At 37.8% G+C, this 20,382-nt stretch overlaps 1 protein-coding gene across 4 annotated transcripts; it reads right to left on the reverse strand.

The window, feature by feature from the left end:
- Positions 1-1,018: 1,018 nt before the first annotated feature.
- NUDT13 (nudix hydrolase 13) lies at positions 1,019-18,030 on the reverse strand. 4 transcript variants are annotated; one of them, XM_043476612.1, is made up of 10 exons: positions 17,916-18,003; positions 12,603-12,694; positions 9,999-10,143; positions 9,277-9,416; positions 7,623-7,757; positions 6,242-6,348; positions 4,934-5,059; positions 4,701-4,812; positions 3,519-3,673; positions 1,019-1,809 (listed from the first exon to the last, which is right to left on the reverse strand). In XM_043476612.1, exons 3-10 carry the CDS (start codon positions 10,022-10,024, stop codon positions 1,609-1,611), a joined length of 1,002 nt encoding a protein of 333 aa, XP_043332547.1. In that variant the 5' UTR covers positions 10,025-10,143; positions 12,603-12,694; positions 17,916-18,003; the 3' UTR covers positions 1,019-1,608. The 4 variants fall into 4 exon arrangements, with proteins under 4 accessions (XP_043332547.1, XP_043332548.1, XP_043332546.1 ...); XM_043476613.1 differs by lacking the exon at positions 9,999-10,143 and having other exon boundaries at positions 7,740-7,757; positions 17,916-18,030; XM_043476611.1 differs by lacking the exon at positions 9,999-10,143 and having other exon boundaries at positions 17,916-18,030.
- Positions 18,031-20,382: the final 2,352 nt, after the last annotated feature.

Here is a 20,382-nt window from a genome sequence, read left to right on the forward strand (position 1 = left end):
AAGTTGAGAAACTCATAACCAGGAATTCTGTACACTCCTCTTTCTATCAGTATTTTCAGATTGGGGATATGTACACATGTGGTCACAAACACACCCACATAGAGATAGAAAACATTGGGAGGCAGTACTTACTACACATGGACCCTGAACTGTTTTCTTCTAACTGCAAGATATGAAGAAATCTCAGGACCTCTGATTCTAGAGTGTTTTTTCCCTTCTATGTGCCGGGTTCAGCCCAGGTCAGGGCAAGCCGCCAATCTAATAGGACAATCGAGTCCCATCACATATTATCCTTCAGCATTTCCCGATGACAGCAGTTTGATTTTCCCAAAGCAGTGATGGTGTGCTGGCAGTGGTGAGAGTATTGATCCCAGCCTTTGGGGTCAAAAGGAGATTCAGTGCTTCATCCTCCCTAGTTCTAGAATCTGTTTTACTTAGTCCTGTGGGACTTAAGTGTGTGAATCACGTTAGGGTCTCTGGCACTTGCGTCTTTAATCACTAGTTAGTTGCCAAAAGTACCTGAACATACGACTCTTGCCTCAGCCATTCCTCTTCTCAAACAGACTTCTAACAGCATTTCTTCCCAACATTGCTTTAGTCATTACACAGACTTCACACTAATAGTTTCCTCCCTCCCACCCTCAATTCTCACTTTCTACAGTTTCCTCACTTCATAAGATAGAAAAACACATCTGAACAGAGGCTCAGAAATGTATTTCATTTCCTCCAGATCAGTGCTTCTCCCCTATGATAAGGTAAGGAGAGGCATATGTGAATGACAAGAAATCCTAAATTTAGTTTATCCAATAAAACTCAAAAAATGGTTCATCTTCACTGGTCATTTTGTTGAAGTCACAACACTTACTGGGTGCACAAATGGCTGCAACCATTTTACTTTTAGGAAAACAGGCATGACAAAGGATACTCTTTTTCCCTGGGTCGCAAACTGAGCAAGTAACAGCAAAAAATTGACTTGCCCTCTTGAGCCCCACTGGCATGCAGTTACCTCAACAGAACGTCACTGTATCTGATTTATTACAAAGCACCTTGAGGAAGACCTTAATTCGGCTTTCCTGGGATGAAGGACTTAAAGAAATATGACTTTTATTTAACTACTATATATAAAATAGTTACCTCTATACAAATTCAAAAATGTTGTGCTACTTTTTAAAATTCTGTGAACATAAAAAGTAACTCAGTAGTGGGTTGAGATCTGCTATATATTTTTAATACCAAGATAAAATTTTAACTGAAATTATACCAGGCACATTTGGCAGTTAGTATAAATCCAGCATTGATAAGCCACATGCCAGAAGATGTTTGCTTCCATAGCACAGGGGAGAATGAGTGAACAAGGGCCTGTATCCAAACTAATCAACTTTTGCTTTGATTTTTGTTATCTGATCGGTTTGGGCGTTTTTGATTGCCTGTGGTTAGGAACTTCTGTTAACACTGGCAGATGTGTCCTGCTATAGGCTTACCATCTGTTCTGCCTTATGAGGTTGGCCGGGGATGGGTTTTTGTCACCTCCTGTTTATCAATTGTTCTCTGATGTGCCCCTCTTAGATCGTGAGGAGGGGGTTATCTGATCAGGTGGCCTGACCTGAGCTAAGCAGGCAGGGGAGAACAGGTTGGTTTTTCCACCCACTCCTTTATCAGTTGGTGGGCAATGGCTAACTTGGGGGGCAGCCAGAATGGGACAGCCCCACTCTGTTGCTGATTAGATGGGTGGTTTCTTCTCAGGACTGCGGCCACCTCATCACGACTGAACCAGGCAGCTGCTTCTAATTCTCTCAAGTTCACCTGGAGCTGAAAGACATAAGGAAAAACAGGATATAAAGTTAGGAGCTACTTAGAGTACAGTGGCCAAGGGTGAGAAAATGTTCCAGAACTGAGCAATCTTAGTAGATGGTGTCTGGATTCTATTCACTGGGAGATAATTCTAGATAATGTCCAGAAGCAAAATAACCATAATTAAGGGAAGAGAGTTAAGTATGTTTTTTAAATATTAAAACACACACACACACATGAAAAAAAATCATGGAAGCTCAAATAGTAAAGTATTAAGAGTGGGTTGGGGATTTCCTAGCAGTCTAGTGGTTAGGACTTTGTGCCTTCACTGTCATGGCCCAGGTTCAATCCTTGGTCAGGAAACTAAGATCCTGCAAGCCATGCAGTGCAGCCACAAAAGAAAAAAAGTGGTTAACACTGAATGTAAGTTATGAATAATACTGTTTCTTTTTGTGCATAAATGATTATATAACAAAAAAGGAAATATATAAATGTTATTCTTTAAAAGGTAAGTGTTAATGATAGTCAAAAGCACAGTATCTTCCTTGCAGGAAGCAAAATAATGCAAACTGCATCCACAGTTTATTACAGAAACTGAGATAGGTTAGATATTACTGTATTGAAACCAAAGCACAGAATAGGCAGACTTTGGCAAATAGGGAACACAACACAATCTGTTAAGACCCCAGTGTTCATCGCAGCACTGTTTATAATAGCCAGGACATGGAAGCAACCTAGATGCCCATCAGCAGACGAATGGATAAGAAAGCTATGGTACATATACACAATGGAATATTACTCAGCCATTAAAAGTGGTACATTTGAATTGGTTCTAATGAGGTGGATGAAACGAGCCCATCATACGGAGTGAGGTAAGCCAGAAAGATAAACACCAATACAGTATACTAGCACATATATATGGAATTTAAAAAGATGGTAACGATAACCCTATATGCAGGACAGAAAAAGAGACACAGATGTATAGAACAGACTTGGACTCTGTGGGAGAAGGCGAGGGTGGGATGATCTGAGAGAATAGCATTGAAACATGTATATTATCAAGTGTGAAACAGATCGCCAGCCCAGGTTGGATGCATGAGACAAGTGCTCAGGGCTGGTGCACTGGGAAGACCCAAAGGGATAGGATTGGGAGAGGGGATCAGGATGGGGAACATGTAAATCCATGGCTGATTCATGTCAATGTATGGCAAAAACTACTACAATATTGTAAAGTAATTAGCCTCCAACTAATAAAAATAAATGAAAAAATAAATAATCCCTAAGCAAAAATAAAAAAAAAAGACTTATGAAAGAGCAAGATGAGGTTGGATAAGACAACACCTAAGTCCCTTTCAGTCAGAAGTTCCTGTGATTTTATATTATTAGTCCCCAACATCCTGACTGATTTGAGCTGTAAGATCAATTCTGAAATCAGTCATTAAATTTTATGTATTTATTGTGTGCCTATTCAGTGTAAAACATTGTTAATTTCCTGATGAAGAAAGGTAAATTGTCTCATGATTGAGGTATATATACAAGGAAGAATGGTGCTCATGTTGACATTCCTAATTTTTATGGTGAATTTGTTTATAAGATTGTAAATTCCTTAAAGGTATAAATCATATCTTACACATCTTTGTGCTGGACTAGGCAGGTGCTTAGTGAGTAACTGTGGACCAGCCAGGATGAAGCAAAGGATATGTCATAAGGAAAGCATCAGAACTTACGTCTGTCTGCCCTGGCTTCACAGTTGCATGACAAGCAATCATGAGCGTGCTGTGAGGAAAGGGCCAATGCTGGGATGCAGAGTAATGCAGTCTGTCCACCTCCAATCCCACCTCTTCCGCAATTTCTCGCCGGACAGTCTCTTCCAGACTTTCACCTATAAGTACTCAGATTAATTCAGGACAGCCCTGTAGCAGGAAGGGTGATCTAGATGCCCATTTTCGAAAGGAGCATAAAAGTGGCCTCAAAGTCAAGGAAATACTCTTGGGAAAGGCCTACATCTCTGAGTCTTTACACTAGGAATCAAACCTGGAGTTGGGTATCAAACTGCCAGTTCTTGAACCTGCTATGTTTGTTACACAGAATAAGAGTTGGAAAGACTAATGCTGTCCTCAGCTTTTTAACAAAATTCGAATGCCAAATGTCAGCATTTGCCGATTTTACTGCAATGGGCTGAGAAAAAAACAGCCTGTAAATAAACATTAAATTTTAGTTAATAGAATATTAATATGTATGCTGAAATATTTAGGAGGAAGTGTATTAATGTCTGAAATCTATGCATCAGAAAATAAGATGGATTTAATGGATGGATGGAAGAATGAACAGATTTGTGATAAAATAAGCATAGTAATTACCGAATTTAGGTGGTGAGTATATGGGTGCTTACAGTATAAATCTTCTAACTATGCTTATATTCGAAAATTTGCCTATAAAATATTGGAAAATTATAGTACCAGAAGGTAGTTTTCTTGATATAATAGTAGAAAATGTGCTTGAGATTCCAAGTACTCTGGCAATAAGAATAAATACATAACTACTGAACATTCCTGGTGGTCCAGTGGTTGAGAATCCACCTGCCAATGCAGGGGACATGGGTTCAGTCCCTGGTTTGAGAAGACTCCACATGCTGCGGGGCAACTAAGTGCCACAACTACTAAGCCTGCGCTCTAGAGCCTGCAGGCTGCAACTACCGAGCCCACCCGCCCCAACTACTGAGCCCATGTGCCCTAGAGTCCTGTTCTGCAACAAGAGAAGCCACCTCAATGAGAAGCCCGTCCACCACAACTAGAGAAGGCTGTAGTACAGCAACGGAGACCCAGTGCAGCCAAAAATATATATATATACATATATATATTATTGATAAGCTTTCATTTCCTTCAGTGTTATCTGTATAAATTCCTTACCTATATCACAAAAACCTGCCAAGGCAGAATACATTCCCTTGGGAAAGGAACTCTGGCGGACAAGCAGGCATCGAGTTCCATCTGACACCAGAGTGATCACCACAGGTGCCACCTAGGAAAAGGGGATGGAAACTTAGACACCAGGGCTTTAGGGCCCGTTAATGAAACCAAATAATGGGTAACTAAGGAAAGCCTTTTGGCTCGGATTATTGTCCTTTTGAAGCAATGCTTACCTGTGGATAATAGATGATGTTATTGGAAGGGCACACACGCTTGCTACCAGACACATTCTTCTTGGTGGGCTGCCCACTTCTGCTGCAGAACTGATGAGCATCATGCCAACGAAGAAGAGCCTGAGCCTAGGAATACAAAGATGGACTTGGTACCATTTGGAGAGAATGTGGGTTTCATCTGTAGTGGTGCTGGGGCTACTAATATTTAGAGCAACTCAAAGGGACATGCCATTCCCTTTCCAGCTCACCTACTTTAAATGGTTATTAATTATTTAAACTTTAAAGGAAACTCTCTGAAAACAGTCCTCTATCATTTTAAGTATGAATTTTTAAAAAGCATATTTTAAGTATATTATGAATTATTTAAAAAATAAAGTATAATAATGAACACCCATGTACTTATGACACAGCCTAAAAAGAAAACATTTTCTATAAAATTAAATGACAACCCACTCCAGTATTCTTACCTGGAGAATTCCATGGACAGAAGAGCCTGGAGGGCTATAGTCCATGGGGTCACAAAGTTGAACACGACTGGGTGACTGAACAGTAACAAAACACCTCAATATGTACTCCCCAATAAGTTTGGAATTGTTTTTGCAAATAAAAAATGTTTAGAGATAGCTCTTTAACTTAAATGGACAATCCAATATTATATAACAACTGGATTGGGAAAAGAATTTGAGAAAGAATAGATATGTGTATGTATGTATATATATGTATATATGAATCACTTTGTTGTACCACTGAAACTGACTCAACAGTATTAATCACCTAGGCTGTACTGTGCTATGCTGAGTCACTGCGGTCGTGTCCGTCTCTTTGCAACCCTAGGGACCGTAGCCTACCAGGCTCCTCTGTCCATGGGCTTCTCCAGGCAAGAACATTTGAGCGGGTTTCCCTGCCCTCCTCCAGGAGATCTTCCTGACCCAGGGACTGAGCCTGAGTCTCTCATGTCTCCTGCATCGGCCCCTGGGTTCTTTACCACTAGTGCCACCTGGGAAACCCAATTAAATGGACAGTCAAAAGCCATTTCAGCAAGTGAAACCCAAAGGTGGAGAATAAGTCATTAGGGCAATGTAGAGTAACTTCTCACCATGTATATGTCATGCTGTGGGTCATTAAAAGTGTTTATAAGGCCTATAGATCATAGTGCCATAGATCTATACACCCTTAGGAGAAAATGGTACTGACAAAAACAGGGTAAAAGAAGAAGAAACACAGTCTATGATCTGCAAAAAAGAAATAAAATCTTTCCCATATACACTACTTCACTAAATTTCCTACAGAACCAAGAAATCAATCTACCGTGGACAGCAAGGAGGCATCCTTCACATTCAGCTCAAAGAGAGCCTTTGTCAGCTTAATGAACGACCCTTGGAGGGCTGTCTCCACTTCAGCTTTCTGTAAGGAAGCTAAAATATTAGAAAAGAGAATGAAATGAAACAAATGTCAGACTTTACCTCGGGGACTCTCTCTAGTATATCTTGTTAGAAGGGTGTTTCCCAAACTCACCTAATAAGACTCAATTAGGAAGAATAAAAAAATATTCAAGTTCTCAAGCCCCTACCTGGAGATTCTGAATGGCAGATGAGTGAGGCCCAGAAATCTCTCTCTTTTTTTTTTAACAATCACCAGGAGATTCTTATATTCGGGCAGATTTGGGAAACATTAGAACATAGTGTTTCCCAAGATCCTCTTCGGGGCAATAAGGACATTTGCACTAGCCACACACTATCCCTGGAAAAAAGATGAAATGGGACCTTTGAGCCCCCTATCTAAACCTCATTCCAGCATCATTGTATTCACAGCTGATACCCTGAAACAGAGACGGAAGGCTTGATAAGGGCCACAAGCTCTAGCAGACCAGTTTCCAAATGCAAGTCTGAAGACCCAGAGCTACTCCAGGGTAATGTGTTTATTTACCTGCATTGATAAGAGAAATAAGAATAATGTCATGAATTTTAAAACATTTCTTTCTTCTTCTTAAGATATATAAAATACATGAAGGTACAGAGAATAATATAATAAACATCTGTGTACCACCATGTAGTTGAGAAAGCATTAAAAAATGTCCTTTATTTTATGTAATGATGATAGTACTACCATTACTACTACTAAGTCTCTTCAGTCGTGTCCGACTCTGTGCGACCCCATAGAAGGCAGCCCGCCAGGCTCCCACGTCCCTGGGATTCTCCAGGCAAGAACTCGGGAGCAGGTTGCCATTTCCTCCTCCAATGCATGAAAGTGAAAAGCGAAAGTGAAGTCTCTCAGTCCTGTCGGACTCTTCACGACTCCATGAACTGTAGCCTATCAGGCTCCTCCGTCCATGGGATTTTCCAGGCAAGAGTACTGGAGTGGGTTGCCATTTCCTTCTCCAAATGATGATAGTAGATGGTAGTATTTTTTAGTGTTCTTACTTAAGAAATGTTTATGATTGGATGGCTTCACCAACTCAGTGGACATGAGTTTGAGCAAACTCTGGGATATAGTGAAGAACAGGGAAGCCTGGCGTGTTGCAGTTGTAGGGGAGTTGCAGAGTAAGATACAACTTAGCAACTAAACAACAACAACAACTTAAAAACTGAAATTGTTTTGTATTCTTAACATGTTCTTTGAAATTTTATTATGTGGAGTCCCAAAGCCTAAGAACCACAGGGAAGTGTCCATCAAGAATAATGTTATGTACCATTTATGGAAGAAGAGCTATTTAGACCTAGATCCAGAGCAAACCATGCTTCTTGCTGTTCTGAGCATCCAATTAGCACGGAATCTTCTAGTATTTGTGAGTCTTGTCCAAACTTACCCAGGAGCCTTTCCAACTCTAAGAAATACAAAAGGAGAAAGGGGGAAAAAAAAACACAGGGTTTTAATTAAACCACCAGAGCCATACTAGACTTATTAGAAACCATCTACTTCAACTTGAAGTAGGCACACCTGGCTCCCAGTCACTGCCCTGCATGCTAATTAGCTGTGTAATTTTGACCTAATCACTTAACCTCTGTTGGCCTCCATCAGCAATCTGAAGAGTTTAAAGGAATTCTTTCTGTGTAATCCTGTATTACTCTATGATTATATCATGAAAGGGGCATATCCCCTAGTTTTAAAGACACATCATAGTTAACTTACTAAAGCACTGAAAAAAAAAAAAAGAAAAGTGTCATACTTAAAATGGTAGACCAAATCAGTTCTACAATTTCATCTCCAGATTATGCTGCTTTTATGGGCCAGGGTAGACTCCTCATCTGAGATCCTGGTCTGTAAATGCAAGTGCTGTATTGGGAGAAAATCTGTTCTGTGCATGAAGGATTCATATTTATTTGTTCATAATACAAGATTACATTGCTAATCTCTAAATAATGTTTAGTGCCTTCTGATAAACATCCTCATATACTTAGGTATTGCCAGAAACTATCAAAGTATTCCAACATATGCAGTGCATAATCTGGCCCTGGCAATGTATTTAGAAGTTGGCATATAGTGACCCAGGGGCTTCCCAGGTGGCACAAGTGGTAAAGAGTGCAGGAAATGCGGGTTTGATCTCTGGATCAGGAAGGTCCCGTGGAGAAGGAAGCAGCAATCCACTCCAGTATTCTTGCCTGGAAAATCCCATGGACAGAGGAACCTGGTGAGCTACAGTCCATGGGGTTGCAAAAGAGTTGGCCAAAACTCAGCGACTAAACAACAACATATAGTGACATCATGTAAAACTTGAAAGGTAGCATCTTGAATGCCAATTCCCAATGACTTAGATATCTCTAGTTATAGACCTTAAAAGCAAATTATATGTATTTATTAATATATTAATAAGTATACAATATGTAATTATATGTAAAATTATATATATTTATATAAAACTTATTATATCTCAAAGCAAATTAATTTTAATTAGCTTTGACCCTTCTAAGGAGAAATTAAGTCATGATGCAAATCTTAAACAGTTTGTGCACACATGCTGAGTCTCTTCAGTCATGTCTGACTCTTTGTGACCCTATGGACTGTAGCCCACGAGGCTCCTCTGTCCATGGGAATCTCCAGGCAAGAATACCAGAGTGGGTTGCCATGCCCTCCTCCAGGGGATCTTCCTGACCCAGGGATTGAACCTGGATATCCTACATAGGTAGGCAGGTTCTTTACCATGGAGCAGCCCAGGAGGCCCATATCATTGCCAAAAAATATCCAACTGGGCAATTCAGTTTATATACTAAATAATTGATTGGCCAAAGCATTTGGGAAAAATCTGGACTCTAAAGTTGGAGGATTCTCCTCAGAGATTTAACATGGACTGCATTCTGGTCAGTGGCCACAGGCTGGTCTACTTTGCTGGTCTACTTTGGGCTTACCTAATAGGCTATGCTGGGGGGCCACGTACTGATGTTCTGATTTCTGAAGCAAAGGAGCCAAGTTGTGAAAGAGGTAAAATGCTCCTGTCTGCTGGGCTTTTTTACATGCATCATCATCTTCTTTCAGTTCAAATAAATACCTGTATTTTGGAAATAATCAAACCATTAGAAAACCACACCTAGTTTCCTGTACAATGTTCATCTTTGAGAACTATGTCCCTGCATTGCTCTCCTACCACAGTTATTTCTTTTTATTTATTTACATCCTAAATTGCTTTAAAAAAGGATATGACTCTGGGAGATCATTCCCTCCTTTGTCCTGTATACCTTGCCCATACTTCTGTGACTGCACTTACATGGTTCTATTTGTTACTCTATCTGTCTCCTCTAAGATTGCAATCTTCTTAAGGGCAGGCAGGGTCTGTTTTAGTTATGTATCTCGAGTAATTAGCATGTTGAATGGCTCAATTCAATAAATGTTTATGACTTGAACTTCAACAGTAATAAATATTTACTGAATTGAACCTCAAGGTACTCTGCCAATATTATGTTGTGAGGCAAGAATTTACATGCAGTGAAGTGAAAGTAAAACAAGTACAGTGATAAAACATCAACCACAGAGTACTGGAGATGGGAGCAGACTTTATTATTGCGGACAAGGAGCAAACATATACCTTCAGAAACCCCTTTTCAACCTAGGGATGATAAAGTAAAAATTTTACCTTAAATGCAGTCTTATTTCAAGCATCTATTCTCCCAAGTGGATGCCATTAGGTCCTTATCTCTACTAAAGGGACCACTGATGAAAGTGAAGCCATATTTGACATTTATTTAATAAGTGTAATATTTTCAGTAGCCAGAATTAAACTGTAGAAAAAAGAGCATCCTATAATTAGCTTCTCAAAAAAAAAAAAAAAAAAGAAAACGAATGGAGCAAGTTCTCTACCTTCATTAAATATGGCCTGAGCCTATCCTTCCAAGAGCCTCAGGAATCAGGGCAAGGTCTGTGTGATTTGGGGAGGGCTGAATGTGGACTCCCCTTTTGTTTTGTTTCAGTTTTTTTGGCTGTGCCATATGGCTTGCAGGATGTCAGTTCCCCGGCCAGGGATTGAACCTGGGCCACAGCAGCATAAGGCCATGATCCTAACCACTTAAGCCACCAGGGAACTCCCAGCATAATGATTTTGACTGTTGAAATCCTTAAAACAGACTCTCACGTATACAGTACTTTTTGTCCCTTAAAGTGGGAAATACAGTTCACAGATATTTTCTGTAGAATCTGGGAGCTTTAGTAATACCAGTAGCATTAGCTCCACATGAAACTACAAAGCAAAATGATAAGCATGTCCCAGTGGTATCTTTAGAAACCTATTTTTGACTGTACAATAAAAGCGATTGCAATGAGCTCTTTGTAAACAGAAGACAAAAGGAACCTGAGATTTTAATACTCAAGATATTTTTATAGTTATTGTGAGTGACTGTAATCTCCTGGGACAAAGACTGAGTGTATATCAAAGGAGAGACAGGTGCCACTCGGATGTTACCAAATATTAACATAGACAACAGAACATACACTGGTGCCTTTGTAAAAAAGCAGTAAGAGTTGTACAACCTGTGCTTTGCCCTAATGACCATAAAAAGCAAAACATCTACAAAAATAACCAGGTTAAGATCTTAAACCCAGGGCCTTGCTGCAACTGGGACTGAGATCCAAAATCTTATATTCTTCTTGATTGGAACACATTTTTTAGAAATGCATTTTCTTGTTGTACACCTGAAACATTGTAAATTAACTATATTTCAATAAAAAATAAGCTATAAGGATATATTGTACAGCACGGGGAATATAGCCAACACTTTATAATAACTTTAAATGGAATATAACCTATAAAAATTTTGAATTGTTGTGTTATACACCTGAAACATATTATAAATCAACTATGCCTCAATAATCAGTCACTTAAAAATGCATTTTCTCCTTTTAAATATAATAGTATGGAAACCACAACACACTAAGATTAACAGACTTCAACTCTTGTTTTCTTGTTATAAAAGTTGAAAAATAGTCATTCTACTGAAATTAGAATATGCAGTACCAATTTTTTTTAAAAAGGGAAATCATTGAGAATCTCACGACTCAGAGATGATCACTGTTTATCCCTTGGAGTTCTCCAAACTATGTATTAATATTATCCATTTATACATATACAATAAATTGTACAATAAATAGTTTGAGACTCCATCTACTAATTTGTAGCCTTTTTTTCTTTCTTTTTTTTGTAGCCTTTTTTTCTTAAACATTAACATTTTCACACCATATTCTTCACTGACAGAATTTTATTTCTCTTATGATTTTTATTCATTTTCAATATATTTAATCACCTTAACACTCATTTTCTTAGACTATTCGGTAATTCTGTTATTGTTCTCAGGGTCTCAGCCTGAGAACTGTAAATAACTCAAATGTTAATATCTAAAACAAGTATTGCAATTTGTTTTCTCACTCTTGCTCGTATAAGATTGTACATGTTTGTGTGCTTTTAAATTTTGGACTGGGCACTCATGTATGGGAGAGCTTTCAACATGTAAAGCTCTGGTTGTGAGTGTATCCCTCTAGAGGGGTTTTACACTTGCTTCTGCAGGTCTACAAATGCTACTTAAATTCTTTTCACAGGTTGGGAATTTGGAATTACACCACAAAGATGGTGCAAATTTATACCCCAAAATTGTATGACAGCAGGCTAGTGATTTCAAATTCACAGGTTTTACATTTGCTCAGATTGATGACAAAGAAGTCCTTTTTCATCTTCCTGTACTGGTATCGATACTTTTTTTCCAGACTGCCTTTCACTGAGGTTTATTCTTGGGGGAAGGAGTTTGGGAAGCACAGTATGCAGGGAATGGAGTTACCTACCTTATTTTCAGCAACATTAATGAACTATTATTCAATATAGTTTTAATTCCATCATAAGGGCTGTATCATAATTTAATTTCTCCATTACTGTTTATTCATCCATTCAACAATATTTCAGTGCCTACTATGTGCCATATAGTAGGGTTCTATGCATGAGAGGTACCATAGTGGAAAAGACTATATTATTACCTTAAAAAAAGAACTTATATTTAAGTATGTCAGACACTTTAGCTATTATTGGAAATTTAGTTTAGAAATTCTCTAATTATAAATAATTTGCATTGAACATCTTTACATGTAAATCTTAATCATACATCCTTAAGCCCCAATGTAGAATTTTGAGATATTTACATTTTATAATTTTAACGGACCAAAGATAGAAAAGTCAGAGCTCAGTTTGGTCAAAACTCACCGTGTCTTAGTAACATAGGTTGACAGCAGCCTATAGCCCCCAAAAAATTTTCTCCTGCAAGCAGTTCCACAATACAGGGACATTGTCAGTTCCTTAGGAGAAAAAGGAATTAAAAGGAAAAAAAAGAATATGCAATTTGAAGTAATGAATCACTAAGAGGGTTATACTTGAAGCCAGAATAGGATCACTATTTAATATTAAGGAAAGATAAACTGAATAGAAGTCGTGATCTGGCTTCTAAATTACATCCCCACTGCTAACTAGCTGGGGGATATCAACTTTTCAGGGTGTGCCTGCTCAGTTGTTCAGTGATGTCTGACTCTTTGAGACCCCATGGACCGTAGCCTGCTAAGCTCCTCTCTCCATGGAAGTTCCCCGGCAAGAATACTGAAATGGGTTGCCATTTCCTACTCCAGGGGATCTTCCTGACCCGGGAATCAAACCCGAGTCTCCTGCATCTCCCACATTGGCAGGTGGATTCTTTACCACCGCACCACCTGGAAAGTCCCAACTTTTCAGTACCTCTTTCCTATCTACAAAATTAAAACCTGTTCTGCCTAGCTAATAGGTTGTGAGAAACAGATAACTGTCCACTAAAAGCCTTGTGGTCCTCCTTCCATATTGCGGAACTCTTGCTGGGTGGTAGTTGCCAAGCCAGGCCTATATTTTCCTCCTCCTCTGTTTCTTTGATGGGACTAAAACTAGGTCTAAACTGTATAATGTTACTGAAAGTGATGTGTATCTCTTCTAGGCTGGCACAATAAAGTATGAGTTGGCCTTCTCCATCCTTTCCCCATCTGCCTGGATGACTTCAAAATGACAGAGCCATTAGATGGAGGAGCCTGGATCCCTGAATCACTACGTGGAGAAAAGCCATCCACCAACCAAAGACTCCCCAGAGTCTCCTGTCATATTAAGCCACTGAAATTCTGAAGCTGGTTATAGCAGGTAGCATCACACTAATAGACCTAGTAAGGCTAGGATTGTCTCCAGACTAATGTAGCCAAATTTCTCAGAATATTTGAAAAACAAAGTCCATTTGAAAATGAAGAAGAATCTTGTAGATAAGAAAAATATAAAATCACAAGCATTAGGAAAATATTTCAAAGGGCAGCTGTGCAAACCCACATAGATCTAAGATATTTCCTATTTTTTAGTCTTTTTGTGAGATGGAAAAATAACTCTGTATCTTAAGAATCTATTCTGCAGAAAGGGACATCTTTTTTTTTTTTTTTTTTAGGGACATCTTTTAAATTGTGCATCAGTAAGCTTTTTATTCTCCATGAAAACTACAGTTCACATTAGCAATAAAAAAAGTCAAAGGAGAAATAAGAAAATCAGTATAGTTAAATAACCAAACACCTTTTATTTATTTATTTATTTATTTTTAAATTTATCCAAACACCCTTTTAACTGTGCCCAAGGGAAGCAAGTTTTGACACTAAATCACTGAGGAATGTCTAAAATTTAGGCCTACTTCTCAGTTGCATAATTATGAATCACTGATGACTAATCCTTGGATAGCTTTGCCTATAATCTATATCCTAGCCAAGGGTAAAATATATTTAGTAAGCAACATTCAACAAAATATTTATTGAGTACTGACTTTATGCAAGCTTTCTGAGGGGACACAATAATGTACAGGATAAAAATCCTGCCCTCAAGGGACTCTTGCAGGAGAGAGAAAGCAAATATATAGCTTTCACAGAAGGCAGAATGTGATATGTGGATTACAAAGTATTCCAGGAGAATATTAAAAGTATAGTCTCTATTTTAATAACCCAAAGACTGATGTGATATCCTGGAGGAAATGAATTTAAAGTTAATATTTCTATCTCATGTACAACTCTGAAAATGTTATTGATATGATATTTTTAGAGGGAAATTTTGAAATATCTATCAAATGGTGAAAGTAAGCACCCTTCCCCTAGCAATTCCACTTTTAAGAATTTATCCTAGGAAGAAAAGGATACATATAAGATGTTAATTGAAAATTATGATAAAATGGAATAACACAGCTGTAAAAACAAACAGATAAGAAGATAACAGTATGAAAAAATATATGTAGTAACAGAGAAAGATATTCAGAATATATTATTAAGAAAAGCAAAGAGTAGTTGGTTGGTTTGGCATTATCTAATTAATTTGTAAAGAAAAGGATATATACAAAAAAACCCAGGATATATACATATATAGGTCAGTAGAATTAATTAGATATGTATTTTTTTAATTTTAAAAATGACTAGAAATCCACATGTCAAGCTATTAATGGTGACTAGTTTGAGAGAGTGATATGGAGATAGGGATTAAAAAGGGTACTCATAATTTTTACTTTTTACATTTCTGCACTTAAAAGGGTTTTTTAACCATGTGTTCATATTTCTTGTACATTCCCAGGACTAACTTCACTGTGAAGTTTTCTACAGGCCACTGTTCCCAGTAGCACTCCATCACATTCCCTGAGAGTCATGGGGAATTTCTTCGGTGAGTTCTTTGAATTCCTTTGGTGATACTGTAAGAGCTGTTTGTAGTTATGACTACCAGCTAATCTGTGTGGCCCACTGTGCTTTGCTGCCTGATGTTTTGCCTAAATGTAATGCTCACTAAATTAACCTTAGCCAACTGTGGATTTACACGGCCTGCTTACTCATAAGTTAATGATCTCAGAGCTGGTAAAAGACAGTAAAGTTCCTCATGAAGTTTTAAAAAAGAATTGATAATCAAGAGGAAGACATAATTTAACTGAGAATTGTACCTTCATTGGTATAGTCATAAATCTAGTAAAGATTAAGTCTAATACCTTTTCTAAATGGCTCCCTTTTATACATATAAAAAGCAGTGTAGGCTATTTAAGCAGAGAAAATTATTTCCTTTAAATTCAACTTTAATTGTATTTTCCTCTTTCAAATATATAATTTAAATTAGCAAATTAATACAACTACATTACAGGACATACAGAAAACAGAATTGTGAGAGCACCCATATTATCACCACATTAATATAATTTATATACTAGTCTTTTGCACATATGACCTTTACATATTTGTAATCAGTAAACAGTTTTTCAATTTGCTTTCATGAAACATGTCATAAGCAGTTTTCCATCTTTTTGTGTAAATTTTATCTACTTTTTTTGGCTGCATAGTATTACATCAAGCAGACTTCCATCCTTACTTGCTAAATAGTCCCCTAATTTTAGACATTTAGGTGGCTCTGATTTGAAATTACCAGAAATAAAAGACTACTAAATACCTCTGTGCTGATATTTTCTGAATACCTCTTTAAGGCAAGGTCCCCAGCATAGAACTACTGGGCCAAAATTTGTTTTAAAATCATATGGTTCTTTCTACATTGCTACACTTATGAAGTTTGATAGTATCTGGTTAAAAAAAAATTATATTTCTTTGATTACTATTGAGATTCAAAGTGTTTTCAGATTCAATAATACTAGCTCCCCTTTTGTAAAGTGTCAGTTTGATTTCCTGTGCTTAGTTATTTATTGTGCCTTTATTCTACTTTTGCCCATTCTAATTTTTAAAATATTACAGGATATTTACAGCATTTTCCACAATATGATCACTGAAATGCATTGTAGGAACCACTGGTATACTGCTTTTCTCTGGGAAATTGTCATTCAGACTGAACCTCAGCACACACAAAAAAGACTCTTAACAGTCAAGAGGCTATGTGAGATTACTTTTTGGATAAAAATAGAATTTCTGATGGCCCTGTATTATTTATACATCTAATGCAGGAAAAATTTTGCTACTGCTTTTCTGAAATGGTTTGTGATTTCCACTTTTGGGGTCTTTGGTTTGATGTATTCTTCAAAATGTATTCACCCAAGGGCTCACGCTTGGTAAACATACTGGTCTACAGCTAGAAAACATGCTGCATATGAAACATGTCCAGTTGCTCAATTGCCCCGTTAGGAACAGGATAGTTGTTTTTGTTTGAATTGGCAACTATTATTATACTTTATGCCAAATCACTGCACTGGAGATAAAAATGCACTATTCACAAAATTAGGCTTAGAAGAAAATATTAGCACCCTTATTTTACTTTAGATGACAAGCTCAGGCCTGCCTTCTGTTTTGTTTACAGTGCAAATGCATGTCTCCTCCAAAGCAAGAAAGGGACAGGGAAGTAAGACTTGGACTGGAGAGACTCAAAACTTTTTTCCTGGCTCTCCCACTGACTGAATTTCTGACCTGGAGTTGTTACCTAACGTGATGGGGAGCTTGGTTTCTGTCTCATCTTTCACAGGGGAAGGAAAGGGAGAAAAGAGACCTAAAGTGTATTATTACTATGTCAGATTTTGACATACCTAATTCTCAGCTCTAATAGACTATAAAATCCTTAAGGGCTGGGATTGCATCTTCCTATCTACAGCATCTAGCACAGTCCCTATCACAGAAAAAAACACAATATACTGAATGAAAAAATGAATTTATTCCACTTTATAAGAAAGGAAGATAAAACTGAGAGGTTAACCAATCTGAGATACAATCTAGAGAGCAATAGATGAAAACTCAGGGCTATCTGGCTCCAAAGGTCATGTTTTGTAGAGAAATACAGGAGGAAGCACCTTCTAACATTCATGGGCTATTTAAGTTTTTAAAAAGTATAATTTTTTAAAAGTATTTTTAAAAGTAACTTTTAAAAAAGACTGATACAGATGAAAGTTAATATTATTTTGACTAAAAACTATTAAATAATGATGAGGCAAGGCCCTTAAGTGGAACAATTTCTCTGAACCTCCTGTAATAAAGGATTCATATGTGCTTCTCATCCTGTTCATCTTAACAGAAGAAAGATTCATTTAGAAAGCACTATAGCAGGAGAAAAAAGTCCACCTCTAGTCTCTGTGATTACTTCTACTAAGAAGAGGCCAGGTTCAGTAGTGTTTGAGAGAGTCTTTTTCAGGGAGTCTGACTTTTGATGATTGTGGACCTCAGTGGGATGGGAAACATGCAGAACTGAGGAGCCACTGGGAAACACACTTCAAGCTCTCAGTGACCAGCTATGTGGTTGGCTTTCTAAAAAATATATTGTTCCTCCCTTAATTCAAAATAATTCAGACAACGCAGAGATGTTAACAAATTCCATTTTTAAACGACTCTCAAAAAAAAGTATCAGAAAATTATTAGCTGGAGTTAATCTGATAGCTCCAATAATTTATGATGCATAACTGTGGTTTCTGCAAGAAGGAAGAGAGTTGACAGAGAGCTTTTTTCAAGTTCTGGTTCTGTCTCTTCATAAAATCTTTCTTCCGCTTAGAATCTGAATATGTTTCTCTTCCACTGTACTTACTCTGAATTCTTTTAGGGGTGCCTTCCTAGGCCTCAAGAATCCGTACAACCAGGGAACTCCAAGTCTTCCTGGGAAGTTGAACTCTTTCCTCAAAGAATGATTGCTGCCTTTGACACACTTCCCAGAATGCTCCTTGAGATGTACTCTGGGAAATGTAGTTCAATCCTCATGCCTGCTTGCTAAACTCTCCAAAGTTAACCATGATTGTCAAAAGCATGCTTCTGCCACACTTCCCAGAATCCTCAGAGATGCATTCTGGGAATTGTAGTTCAATCCCCAGGCATGCTGCTATGCCCCCAAACTACATAGTCAACCATGTGGTCAAAAGCATGATCGTCTAAGATCTAAATTCATTACCAGGAGGACTACTCTGGTAGTTCTAGCATTAGATCCATGAATGTGGAAGTGTTAGTCACTCAGTCCAACTCTTTGTGACCCCATGAACTGTAGCCTGCCAGGCTCCTCTATCCATGGAATTCTCCAGGCAAGAATACTGGAGTGGGTAGCCATTCCCTTCTCCAGGTGATCTTCCCAACCCATTGTAGGAAGATTCTTTACTCTCTGAACCACCAGGGAAGCCCATTAGATCCATTTTTCAATAAAAAATATAGTATTTACACCCGTCCTTCTACATAGAACAGGGCTTTCCTGGTGACTCAGATGGTAAATGAAAATTTCTGTCTCTGTGTAACTTACATTCTAGAGAAAGAAACAAATAATTAAATACATAGTGTATCAAGTAGTTATAAATGTCAGGGAGAAAAATAAAGCAAGAGAAGAGGACAGAGGATTTTGCTATTTTATATATCTGCCTCATTGTTAAGGTGTCATTTGAGCAAAGACCCTGAAGGAGCTGAGGAAGGAAGCCAAGTGAATATTTATGGGAAGAGAGTTGTAGACAGAAAAAAATGATCAGATGCCAAGACACTAGTGGGGAAGTGTGCCTGGCAGCTTTGAGGGAAGTCTAGGACAAACCATGGTGGTCAGAGATGAGATTAAAGAGTAGCCAAGCACCAGATCACGTAGCACTTTATAAGTCTTACAGTTCTTATAGAACTATTGTAATGCCTTTGGCTTTTACTCTGAAAGGATGGGATGTTACAGAAGAGTTTGAACAGGAGAGTGAGATGATTTGACTTACATATTTAAAAAATCACTCTATGTGTGATTAGACTGTAGGGGATAATAAAAGTTATTAAATCTTGAATGTCATTGTTAATATGTACCTAGGTTACCTGGGAAAGAAGAGTAGTGATTCCAGTTAGTTGACCAATTATTTCTTTTGGACCTTACTATTAGCACATAAACCTAAGCTTCTTATCAGATTGATTCATTAGCCCTAAGGAAGGCACAGAAAATTTGAGGGAAACAAGATACAAAGTCAGTGAATTCCAAAGGAGTGAGGAAGCATGCTTAGAGAAAGTTAGGGCTCTGATAACTTTTTAAAATCAAAAACTATATTTTTTAGCAATTAAGTGTTAAGTGCTATAATAAAAAATAGTGCCATGGTCTAAACGTTTCCATTCCCCAACCCCCTGATGAAATCCTGATGCCCAATGTTAAACTTTTATGTGAGGCCTTTGGGCAGTGATTAAGTCATGTGGAATGAGCCATTATGCTCAAAGACATAGATGCTCTCATATAACAGGCTTGAGAAAGCTTCCTTGCTCCTTTTACCACAAGACACAGCAAGTAATCAGCAATTCACAAAAGGGTCTTACATGAACCTGACCACGCTAGCACCCTGATCTTAAAACCACAGCTCTAGCTCCAAAACTGAGAGAAATAAGTTTCTCATTTTTTTGCAAGCCTCCCAGTCTGTGGTATTCTGTTATAGCAGCCAAAACAGACTAAGACAAATAGCTAACATTAATTAAGTGTTTACTGTATTCAAGGCACTATGCAAAGTGTTTTACATATTTAACATTAATCCTTGCATCCTAAATGATATACATTATTATTTGCACTTTATAGATGAGAAAACAGAGGCTTAGAAAAGTTAAATACCTTGTCCATATTTATACAGCTAATCAGTAGAAGGGCTGGATTTTAACCCAAGCCTATCTGACTCTAGACAGACCTTGTGCCTTTGACTATCATAATGTACTATAGTCCTCGGTTATGTCTGACTGGGTATGGGGAAGGGAAACTCAATAAAAATATTGGAAAACATTGGAATGATGGAAATAATCTCATGTTCATAGATTGGAAGACTTAATTTTGTTGAGATGGCAATATTCCTCTAACTGATCTACAGATCAATTAGATCTCTATCCATACAGATCCATATCTGTATGGATCCATAGTGCATCCATATCAGATCACAGGTAGTTTGCTTCCACAAGCAACAAAATAAAAAGTAGGACTTCACCAAAATTTAAACACCTTTGTGCTGCAAACACCAAGTACTTGACAAGTACCACCAAGAACTTGACAAGAACACCCACAGCATAGGGAAAAACTGTAT

Source organism: Cervus canadensis, chromosome 8 (assembly GCF_019320065.1).
Source record: "Cervus canadensis isolate Bull #8, Minnesota chromosome 8, ASM1932006v1, whole genome shotgun sequence".
Lineage (NCBI taxonomy): Eukaryota > Metazoa > Chordata > Mammalia > Artiodactyla > Cervidae > Cervus > Cervus canadensis.